Raw genomic sequence first — 12,428 nt, forward strand, 5'->3', positions numbered from 1 at the left:
CTACAAAGGTATTTTATTGTAACGTACCAAAAAACAATTGTTTTTACCTTGGTTGGGTGTATTAAAAAAACTTTCCAAAAGTTAAAATAAGTTTGTTCAAATGTGTAAGTTAATTATCCCGAAATGAAATATTTGTGAGTAGCGCTTGTCCGTGGAGATATTAATAATTACCGGCCTTAGACTTCATAATTAAAGCTACATAAAACAGTACCCACACATTGTATGGACGGAGATAGAGGTATTTGAAATCAAAGGGTTCTAAAATAAACATTATTTTATATTTCACTGCCCTACGGTAAAGTATTAATAAAACATTGCCCCTCTCCCGTTTCGGTAAAGAAAATAAGCCGGTGATGTGAAAGAGCCTGTCTACCTGCTTCGCAAATAAATGCCAATTGGATTAATATATCCCATCAAAAATCATCCATCCCTTTTGATGATATTAATACACTTTTTGACCAGGATCCGAAGCGTCCGCTGATCAAATCGAGCGAAATCTATTTGCCAAACTCAAACGGAAAATAAATTCCACCTATGAGTAAAAAACCCTCAAATTTCGGCCACGGATGATGTCTATCGGCAACGGCAACCTTCTTTGATCGCTGATATTTGTCGGGGTAATATTAGTCCGCGCAGAAATCCAATATAAGGATTAGTGGCTGCTCACACGGAATAGGCATTTACATTAAAAAGGACGTAGGGTCGGTTGGCTTACGACCAGAACTTCTTCTCTTCTCTTCTATTATTTTCTTTCTAACCTCCCCATAATAATGTTATTTTCACAACAGACACTTTCCTTTGTTTATTTTTTAGAGCATTATACATTCCTTTTAATTTCCACTTTGTTCCTTGTTTGCGGCATAACGATTGTTGGTAAACATAAATATTACTGCAATCATGATATGCATTATAAAATAATAATCAATTTAAACGTTGTGTTCTCTAAGCCTAAATATAATATGAACCAAAGCGGAAAAGAAAATGTGAATAATTGTTTTTTGGTGAAAACAAAATCCCTCAAAGAAATGGAATCAAAACGTACATCCCCATACGCAGTAGCTTCTTTTGGAAAGGAAAAACAGTTAAAAATATAAAGCCAATCTGTGGTTTCCTTGTGCCATTTAGTGTACAACAATAACACTGTTAAATAATAATCTTATTTTTTGTACTCGTTGTGTTGTCGGTAAGCACTAAACTATAGAATTAAAAAAATAAATATTAAACACTATTATAATGAGTTCGATAATGATGCTAAAAAAAATGCCTTAGCGTTTAGCCATATACGATTTTTTTGAAAAATCGTTGCATTTTTTAAATGGCTTACGATAGGAAGAGCTAAGTTCTACCTCCGTCAATCAAGCTTCCGAGGTGTGACATGTGACAAAAGTCGTCATCGATGACATTTTCACGCGGAACGTGTTTTGTTTTGTGGTTACGAAGGGTAATTAAATCGGAACATTATCATCGTTGTATAATTCACAGAACGGGCTTTTGCCTAAAGAGTGGATTGGGAGTATCAGCGAGGGGAGCGCTCCCCGGGCGATATCCAACAATGTCGGGGAATTACGTTTGTAAAATAACGAAGTCGTATTATTAAATTCAGCCGGTCCGTTCGAGTGACGGGAGGTTGATTTATCGCCGAGTGCAACACAGACAACGGTAATGTCAGCTTATCAGGCACCCAGAATTACAGATCAGAATACCTCGCTTCGGTCAATTTATACAACTTTAATATTCATCCACAAATCCAACTTACCTAGGACGCTCATTACGGTCTAATTATTATTTATCATTGTGTAACTAAAGGTCGGTCTAAAAGTAATCCATCAATTAAACCATATTTTATTTTAAATTGTAACTACATTTGGAGGAAAGGGTTTCCCCAACCTGGAAATCATTTTGAGATATTCAATTTTAATGGATTGAAAACTTACTTATTGTTATGTACCTATTTCTATTTTCGTAGGTTTAAATGAGTTCTCTCAACCAAATAAACAATTTCTGCGAATGGGTTTTGATCTTTTTTAATCTTAATATAGACCCCGAGGCTTTTGCGATTCTCAGATTAATACATAGCTACCCAAGAAAACCAATCTACATTTTTGCTAAGAAACCTTTGTAAAAAATATCCCATCCACAGACAGATTTCCAGGAATTTTCTTGATTACCTGACAAATTAAGCAATCTCGAAAACAAACCCAAATTTCTTACGAATCAGATCTTGATTCTCTAAAGTACCTACGAATCAATTATGGAAATTTTAAAAAATTAAACAGTTAATTCAAACTTGTTAATCTCTTTATGTTTAATTTGTTTCTGTGTGTTTCTCTGCTTTTAAATAACACCTCAGACTAATGATTGATTTTGATTTACTTTCAGGAAATCTTCAAGAATAAATGTTAGTTCCCTACATGTGTTAAAATAAATACCTTTAAGTAAATTAATAGATCATAAATACCAAAAAATAATTATTTTTTAAATACTACAGTTTTATCAAAATACAACCGAATTAATATTGTATTAAGTTTTAAACTAAGTGAATAGAAACCGACCCCATCCAAGTCTTAATAAAAATAGATGTCATAAAATAACCAAATGTAATTTATGTTTTACATTCAATAAGTGAATTCAATGTGTTCCAAATAATAGAAGTTATAATAATAATTAAAATCTACATGTATACTGATAAAATATTCTACAGAATCATCTTAAAAATAATATTGAATGTATTTTGAATTAGTTTTCAATAGCTTAGAAGAGTTTTACTACTAATGATGGATATTAAAGTTGAGTAATTAAGTAAAATGGTGGTAATCGATGAGTCTCCAGCAGGGAGGACGGAAACATGCCTAGAGAGTAATATGAAGTATGACAAATGAGAGAGGACGGTAAGACGATGGCTTGGCTGCACGCGACGCTTCTGCTCCTGGCGCTGCTGCTGAGGACGACCGCGGCCGCGCTCGACGTCCAGGACATTCACCCGGGGAACGACAGCCTGTGTGAGTACCACTTCTTTACTACTACTTCATGTGGAGTTTAGGGGTAGCGTCTATATGAATTACATCATTTACTTTCATTACATTATTAAGATCGATACTTATTAGTTTCAATTTTTAGAGAAATACAATCCATGATTTATAAATAACTAGCTAAAGTCTCTGGCGTTGCCCGGGCAGCGTTTTTCGAAATCAGATGTAAATAGTGACCTTCCTCTTGCTTTTAAGGCCAAATGTGCAAAGTCTAAAACTAAGACTGCAGATTTGTATAAAAAATCAAATCCACGCTGACACGCTGCCCACCCACCTTAGATACTTTCCACTGTGCCCTGTGGTGGGCGGGACGGAGGCTGCGTGGCGGACTCCGGGTGGGCGGCGTGAATTTGTTTATTATACAATTCTACAGTTTTATTTCCCGATTGATGAAATTTTGCACACTTGACCTTCAAAACAAGAGGGAGATCAATTTCTACACGAAATTTCTCTGAAAAAATATCTGCGTATAGCACGGGCAACGCTGGGAACTTAGCTCGTAAACAGATAATTAATCTTTTAAAAGACAAACATAAATATCGACGTAATTAAAAATACTGTTTTCTAATTTGAGTAACTGACACAAACTGGATTTACCTGAAAAATAATCTGTTTTACAAGACTATTAGCTATTTTTAACCAATAAGTTGCATTTATGATAAATTTCATCGGAAATTGAAATTTATTGTAACGAAATGGATCCGCTTGCTTTTTCTTTTACTTATCAAAGCAAGCATTAGACTATCTGGTTTTTATTTAAAAAAATATTAATTAAATTTAGAACCAACTCCCTCCCACAAATTGAAGATGCTTACTAAATTATTTGCGGCGTACTCAATATAAATCTTCATTATTAAGTTTTATCCCTATAATCGGTTACCAGAATATATTTATGTTATTACATCAATATACATGTGACAACGCAATGGGTTATATAAGAGGCGGAGAGCAGTGGGTAATGGAACATCATTATGTTCTTAAGTAGGTGCTATTTTTTATAAAGAAAGACATACAATTATAAATAACTTATGTTATTGATATTGGTTTTATTCACATTTATGACGTTGATGTACTGAAATAAATTGTCATTTACTGAAATATACTTTCGAGAAGAAAACGAACTTCGGTTTAGGGAATTTTTGCCGAAGTTTGTATATATTTTATCTTTTTTTATAAATTCCATTATGTTACTTTGGAGGATTGTGATTATCGCCAATTTAAATGGGATGTTGGTTGAATGATTCTGTGGTTCTCCAATCCGGTTGCATGATTACTCTCGGTGTGTAATAATGAGAATTCGGATATTTCCAATTCAGTTTTTATTTTAACAAAACTCACGTTATAATAATTTTATGAACAAACAGATCGCGTACGCTAGAGCAGATTTAGGGCTAACCCGACGGCTAGACCGCTGGAAACAGAATAAAATATTTTCCGCGCTAGGTATCGCGCGCAGGCTTACAGTGATGCCAGCCTCACAAGAATGTGGGAAAGATAATGTTGTCATTATTTTCGGGAGATGTAAACTCACTTTAATTTAACCTACATTACTTTTTCATTTTATTTAAGATTCTACCAAAACTAGATAACTAGAAATAGGGATTTTAGTACAGGAATTCTGGGACTAACTACCATAGTATGAACTTCTCATTGCCTAGAATACTAACGAAGAAAACAAAATATTATGCTGGGGTTGTTCAGTTATGTAAAAAACAAATAAATTTTAAAAACTGTACAAAAGCAATATAATTATTTATAATTTTATGAACTATTCCCATATGAAAGCCCTTAAAAAGGGCATAAAAAATATATGGTCACGGAATGGAACGGATTCTATACCAGAAATATAAAACTTGAAGTTTTTTCAATATTAGTCGAAATTTACGTAAATATTCTTTATTTAAAAAATCTGCTATGTAAGCTATTTTGAAACTACTATAATAATCTAACACACTTAAAATTTATTACGAAATAAGCACTACCTTTTGATCTCAATAAAAAAGTATACAGGCTCGACAGTTGTATATAATTGACTAAATAAAATAAATTTTGTATTAGAAATATGTAATTTTCCTGTTTTATTAGTTCCAAACTATGAAAAAGCCAATCAAAATCTTTGGATATGAAAAAATGGTGAAAATGTCTCATTACCTCTTATTTTTGGACTCTACAATATATTATATTATTTCATCAGTAGAAGTGAGCCAATTGAAAAAATTTGAATGAATATAAAAAAAATATCTATAAACCAGGAAGTAGGAACCTGCACCGATTTACTATGTGACTTTTAATATCTTTACTCTTGCGTGTGATACTGATCCAGCGCCGTAAATTCCTGCAAAAACGTGGAAAATAAATTTTCTTACCGTTCACATAATTAAGAGAATCCTCTTTTGTAAAAAGTCACGTTGATCGAATATAATATGTTGCGCGGCGTGCTCGCTGCGGTGCGGTGTCGGCTGTCGCCATGCGAGTATACGGCTGTACGGGTACGCTGTAGGGCGTAGGATGTACGGTGTACCTATGGCAAGGGGCGCGGCCCGCGGTGTGCGGGGTGCGACGCCCGCATTGTGGGCGCTTATCACACGGACGAGCGCGATCTTCGGCGATTGCTTCACTCCCTTTCCGCCGGATTGAGTACGCCCAATAATGAAAGAACTGAATAAGATTGTGGAGGATATATACCTACAAATCCGGAGGTTGTAGACTGAAATACCGGCACGTGAACGTTATTTTAATTTGATTAAGTTAAATAAATAACCTTGCATACACATAATATACATATAATTAAACGATTATCCTGACGAAGAAATTACGCTACAAATCAAATTGATCACGGAAAAATAATGAGTATTGCTAATTTATTAAGAATCTTTTCAAATTATTGGTAATATGGTTAAAAGTGGCATTGCAAGCCGTTTCCTGATAAACTTTTGGTAAATTCCTAATATATTGGAATACTTATTCACGCACCTGCGTTGTCTTCATAATATACAATGACGAAATGCGTTCGCGAATACATTCGCATTTTTCCAAAAGTTTACCAGGAAACCAATCAATTCATTCGTTAAGGGCCTGCAATCCCGTTTTTAACCAAAGTGCCAATAATTCGAAGGGATATTTAATAAATAAGCGATACTAATTTTACTCCGTGATTAATTTGTGATTTCGTAATTAATCTATTCATTTAAAAGAATATAATTTTAGCATTCCAGAGTATATTTTGCACATTCCACGATATTTGATAGCATTAGTATATCCCTAATGAAAGACCAATATTCAGAACGTTGCTTGAAATGACTTAAGTCGTGTTTGGTGACTAGATCTGAATAGCCGGGTACTTCCCCATCTTCTTCTCTTCCTACTACCTTCCATCCCCCAGTTAAAGATGCCATAGTCTCACTGGCCCCAGATGGTTGGAAGCAGTTAGGACTCTCGTGCGGTACAAAATATATATTTTCAAATCAACCCGTAAAAGTTATATAGTTCTAAATTAAATTAAACGTAGTTCGTATATCTATTACGTATGTCCTTAATGTCTTGTATATTTCGTAGGTGTGAGTAATGATTACAAAAAATTCTAAATAGGAAGAAGGTGTGTGGAAGATTTTTTTTAAAAGATTAATAAGGTACCGAAGCTCACGAATTATAATTGACTTATAATAAAAATTATTGAAAGTTAGTTACAAATAGTTTTTAAATGATTTGTTGCCTCGAAAATTTTAATAAATTAGTTTTATGCATGAAAAATGTCCAAGTTGAGCAATTTTTCGAACTGTTGTGATTATGCTAGTGATTGGTGAGTCATTTGCTGCATTAAGTCGCTTTGTACAGTAAATATTTTATAGGTTTAAATATTTCGATATCTTCCGCGTATAACAGGAAGTAACTATAAGCATACATAAATGTCATTTATGTTAATATTAGATAAGAGTGGTCCGAGATACGACCCCTGGGGTACACCTGCAACGATTTCCATTACGCAGTGCGCCGATTACTGACATATGATGCGATCCATCTATAGAGGTCGCGCTGAATTCCTAGATCTAACAATTTCTGTACAAAATATAGTTATTAACACGATCAAACAATCTAGAGTAGTTTGTATAAATAGCGTCTTCTTGGCATCGCATATTCATTTGATCATTCAGAAAAGATGAAAAGAATGCAAAATTTGAAGTTGTAGATGGATTTTTCATGAAGTCATGTTGATTATTTAAGAGTGAAGGTGAGATGATACAATATATTTAAATAAAAAAAATTGCCAATATTTTACTTAGAATCGGTAATTAGGATATAGGTCGATAGTTTGAGACATCACTTTTACTGGCATGTTTAAAGATTTGGGTAATCAAGGTTATTTTCCACTTGTCGGGAAATGTTCCTTCAGTTAGTTATCGTTTGAAAATAACAAATAGGGGGGTGTCGATCATCTATTCTTTTCTTGATATTGATAGAATTGAAATATTAAAACGTGATGTCTTCATTGATCTCGATTGAGTTAATGATGCTTTTTGAGTCATCATGTTTGTGTGAGCAGGTTGAACATTCATGAGTACACTTAACATAAGTTGGCCACTCCCTTACTGTCGTTAGTAGTATTTTTTACCGTAAATCATATGATCGAGGATGGTAGGAGATTTTCTTTGAAAATTGACATAGGATCGTATACCGAATTCTAAAGTAAAAATCTAGGTTTTTTTAAGCTCCTGAAGCTTCCGTTTTTGCATTTTGTGAAGCAAAGAAAATGAGAGAATATAAAAGGGTGTTGATTACATTTTTATTAATTCTATTGTGTGTCACAATGGATATTTCCCAAATTTCAAAACATTTTTGGGAATAAACGCAATGACATTCAGTTTCATTATAACGTAAAACAAATTTAATGCAGTATTTACAACCGGTGCATTTATAACGGTTGGCCAACTGTTTGATTGTTGATATTTTTCGATTATTCCATTCAATATTGAGCATGTTATAGTCCCCAGTGATTAAAGATGGTCATTTGGAAAACGGATTGAAGTCAGTAGTACTGCTGGTATGACTTGTTCACAATTCAAATTTTTCCGATGATATTAATTTTGACCGACGCTAGGTAGGTAAACGTACACATATGGATGGTAAAAATAATACTTGGATGATTTATATAACGCCGTTTTGATGATGATTAGATTTTGATGTATTGACTGTTCTCCAAATATCCTCAGCAAGCGTGGGGAAACAATAATTTATTTTTTAATTCTTATGACAACACCTCCGCCAGTTACTATGGATATCCATATTATTTAAGTAAACATAATAGCGATTATCAAATACTTCGTCATCTAAGACGCTATCAACCAACCAACTTTCGTTAAATTATTGTTATTATCAAGTCATAATTATTCAGCGGGATATTTTAATGAAACTCCGGCGTCTTTGATATCAAACCTTTTGCGTTTTGATAGAAGATTATTAACGAATCGAACAATGAGATTTTTTTAATTACATTGTAATGTTCGGTTTCCACAAAATTTCGTAGAAAAATATTATATATTGAAGACAATATTAGTGATTTCTAAACGAAAATCTGAAACAGAAAAATCAGAAAAGGAAACGGTCACATCTGGGACTCGAACCCAGGACCCTTGTCTTTCCGGGACAGTGCTCTACCGACTGAGCTAATGGGACCCTATTCCCCTCGGTCACTTTTAACTGTATCATACTTCGAATAAGAACCACTAACATTGTCTTCAATATTGTCTTCAATATATAAATATTAAATATTATATTGTCTTCAATATTTAAATATTACAATTTGAGGTTTTACTCAATAAAGTTATTCCGAAAAATAAATATTTATTCTAGACTTGCAGAAAAAGTCAACAGATGTCGCACATTAAAAATAAAAATAAGATAGGTTTATCTAAAAAGACGCTGTCTGGATTGCATTTAGTTCGGGTTGAATCTTGCGATCATACATAAAGATAGTTGCCAATAAAAATGTGCGGTGAAAAAATGAAGACAATGTTAGTGGTTCTTATTCGAAGTATGATACAGTTAAAAGTGACCGAGGGGAATAGGGTCCCATTAGCTCAGTCGGTAGAGCACTGTCCCGGAAAGACAAGGGTCCTGGGTTCGAGTCCCAGATGTGACCGTTTCCTTTTCTGATTTTTCTGTTTCAGATTTTCGTTTAGAAATCACTAATATTGTCTTCAATATTTAAATATTACAATTTGAGGTTTTACTCAATAAAGTTATTCCGAAAAATAAAAAATAAAAATATTATATTCGAGCATTAAGTTCATAGTCATAAGTTCACTGGGGATAGCAAAGCACAACATACAGTTATCCATAAGGGGCGTGAGTATTTTATAGAATGTATTATTGAGCAGTGTATATAATCATCAGCAAGAAGGGATTAATGTAAAAATTAATTTACGCAGATATGAGTGAATTTTATAGTGGATTGAGTTAGTTGAGTAGTTTGTGTAGTACAAAAACGGTATAAGTTGTAGTATAGCGGAACATAGGATATCAGTGTCTTGATTGCTTCGATAAAATAACTTAACTGGAACGGATGTTTTTCCAGTAAGCCTCATTTGTTATTATTCACGTAAATAAATGATCTTGTAATCTCGACGAACCAAACCGATCAGTCTCCTGTAATTAACACAACTGGGCAACTCTGAATATTACTCGTTATCTAAAACATTAGAAGTAGCAATTTTAGATGACCACTGGAGATTTGTATGTTTTCGTGGTTCTTCTTAACTGAAAGTAGTTGTGTGATCATCTTATGGGACCTCCACAACTACGCGATCCCGGAATACAATACAACATCAGTGCTCCGCAGCGCTGTTTTGGCGGCAGATAACAAAAAAGCGAAGCGGAAAAAATCTTAAGATTGCCGCCACACAAGCGTGACGCCACGCTCCGTCTACTGATTAGGGGAAGAAAGAGATCAAGCCCGAGATCGGTGGCTCGTCAACCTATGGCCAAGCGGCTGGGAAATAATCAAATTGTTAATGATACGTGGAAATTTATCTTATTGTTAGCGTGTTGGCAATATCTGGAAATTCAGCATATCTGGTATGAATTGAGATTTTCAAGTAAAAATAATTACAGTGATTAATTCTTGTGTTATTATGTCATGTTTTGCTTCCTCCTTATTTGGCCAACGTTTCAGACAGCATAGCAGGGTATCATCATCATCAAGACATCTAACACTGTAACGGAATAATTACCCAAAAATTAATAACGATAATTAAGCATTCTGTTATGTATGGCCCGAAACTGTTCTTCAACCTTTGGCTAAGTGCCTGGAAATATCGTATTGGTGGCGGTTTGCGGAAATTAATCATATTATTTGCAATATGAACGTAGATAAGCGTATGATCAAACTTTGGCCAGGGGCTGGAAAATGTGTCAAGTTGTCAATTTGTGATATGTGGAAATAAATGAAATTGTTGCGAATAAGGGGAATTTTTTAATATATTGGTGATGTATGGAATGTAACCAAATGGTTGTGATTGGCAATAAGTGAAATTAAATAATGTTTTGGCAACATAGACGTCCAAATTAATAGACTTGCCTTAGGATGAAGCTGGGTATCATTTCGACGAGCTGGAGGCAAAACAAGTGACCATATATTTAGCACCAAGAGAGTGTTAGAATTCTTTAAATTAAAATAAAGTTCGCTAAAGTAATGCAAATGTGCGAAGATGTCACCCTGATAAAACAGATAAAGATTTGAAATCAGCTAAAGAAGAAACAGATTGGAAATCACTGGCCGAGGAGATTTAAGGTTAAACATTGAAATTTGATTTAAGGATCTGGCTCATCCAACTTGTTAAAATTAAAAAAATGTGTATTTAATATAATTTTACCAGATATGTATTTTGTGTTTACTTAATAAATTTTATCCAAAAAATAAATAATGGTGTTGGAAAAATAATATAAAATCTCCCTGATCCTATAAATAAATAACTAAAAGTTTCTAATTATATGTTGCTGATGTACTAAAACTTTTATTTATATCTTTTTAATATAACTGTGTTACTGTACATGTACATGTTTTCATGAAGTGAAGTGAAGTTTCATTTTTCATACTACGATGTTCTTGAAGTTAAATGACAGAAGAAAAATAATTATCATATAATTTTTATATAACATGGCGAATTATCAGTTGGATAGCCGTGATTTATCAATGTTGACTCACTTTCATATTCCTACCATTAGATCAACATTTCAAAGTATGACAGTTATACTACGGTTTCAGGCTACATTTCTGTTACAAAAAAAAATTAGACACCATTTATAACTCTTATGCTATGTTAGCTGATGTTTTTAATATTAATTTTACATTGAAGTCTAAAGCTTATTTTACATCAACCCCACACAGGAGGCCCTGAGGAAAGTATAAGGGGATAATTCACTTGCGGCCCCTTTAATTTGGCCAAAATATAAACAGTACCTTCCACGTTTAAATCGTTGATGTATTGGAAATAATTAATATTTTAGCCTCAATTGCTTAAAACAGTTCGCACGTATTTTTTTTTCTATACATATATTACAGTGTCTACCAAATTATTTACATTTGGAAATAATATATATATTTAAAACTATTGTTAATATGCTGGGTGTAAGGTAGGTTTGAGTAGGTAACACTGTGGTGGGTAATCTATAATATTATTATGCGATCGTCTGGACGGTCTGGGCCCTCTGATTGGTCGAATTCAAATAATTTGTTTTGGTTAAATTCCGCTAACATGAAAATTAAGACCCAATTTCATACTAAAATAGGATCACCAGGTTTCTTCAAAAACATCGTTTCTGCTCATATAATTTTTGGATAATTATTTACGTGAAACTACCGTTTTAATACGCATTTACAAATAAAACAAACATTTGATTCAACTTAATGACAATAAACAACAACTCTTTGCATGTACGATTTTGAAAAATATTGATATTTAATATTATTTACGTAAATAATAATTTCGCATTATTTTGACAGAACACCGATATGATATACGCGAAAGTATAGGCACTGCCAACCCACTAAAATAACATGAAATACAATCGGAAGATAGAAACGCTTCGTTGATTGTAAAATTAGCCAACAATTAGCCTACAAAAAATTATATATTTTGTGAACACCTCACTAGGAGAAATAACATTTATAATATTTGAATAAGACCTAATATATGAACACTTGCTGAAATCCTAACTGAGATAAATAAAATTTTGCACACTTGACCTTCAATCCATGAGAAAGGTCACTGTAAATATAATATATTGAAAAAAATCACCCCATCCTCTTTCCTCACCCCTTAAACCAGTATGTTGATAATTTTTCATGAAATTTTGCACACTTGAAGTTCAAAATAAGAGGATCATGACCGACTATCTGAAATC

At 33.3% G+C, this 12,428-nt stretch overlaps 1 protein-coding gene across 1 annotated transcript in view; it reads left to right on the forward strand.

Moving 5' to 3' along the window:
- The window catches only part of LOC149412347 (nephrin-like), a 104,952-nt gene that overhangs the window by 29,376 nt on the left and 63,148 nt on the right, over positions 1-12,428 (forward strand). The window contains exon 2 of the mRNA XM_089646112.1: positions 2,380-2,999. Coding sequence (XP_089502238.1) covers positions 2,876-2,999 — 124 coding nt within the window. The 5' untranslated portion in view covers positions 2,380-2,875. The remainder of the gene's footprint in view (positions 1-2,379; positions 3,000-12,428) is intronic.

Source organism: Hesperophylax consimilis, chromosome 23, assembly GCF_061612785.1.
Source record: "Hesperophylax consimilis isolate HC1 chromosome 23, BYU_Hcon_1.0, whole genome shotgun sequence".
Lineage (NCBI taxonomy): Eukaryota > Metazoa > Arthropoda > Insecta > Trichoptera > Limnephilidae > Hesperophylax > Hesperophylax consimilis.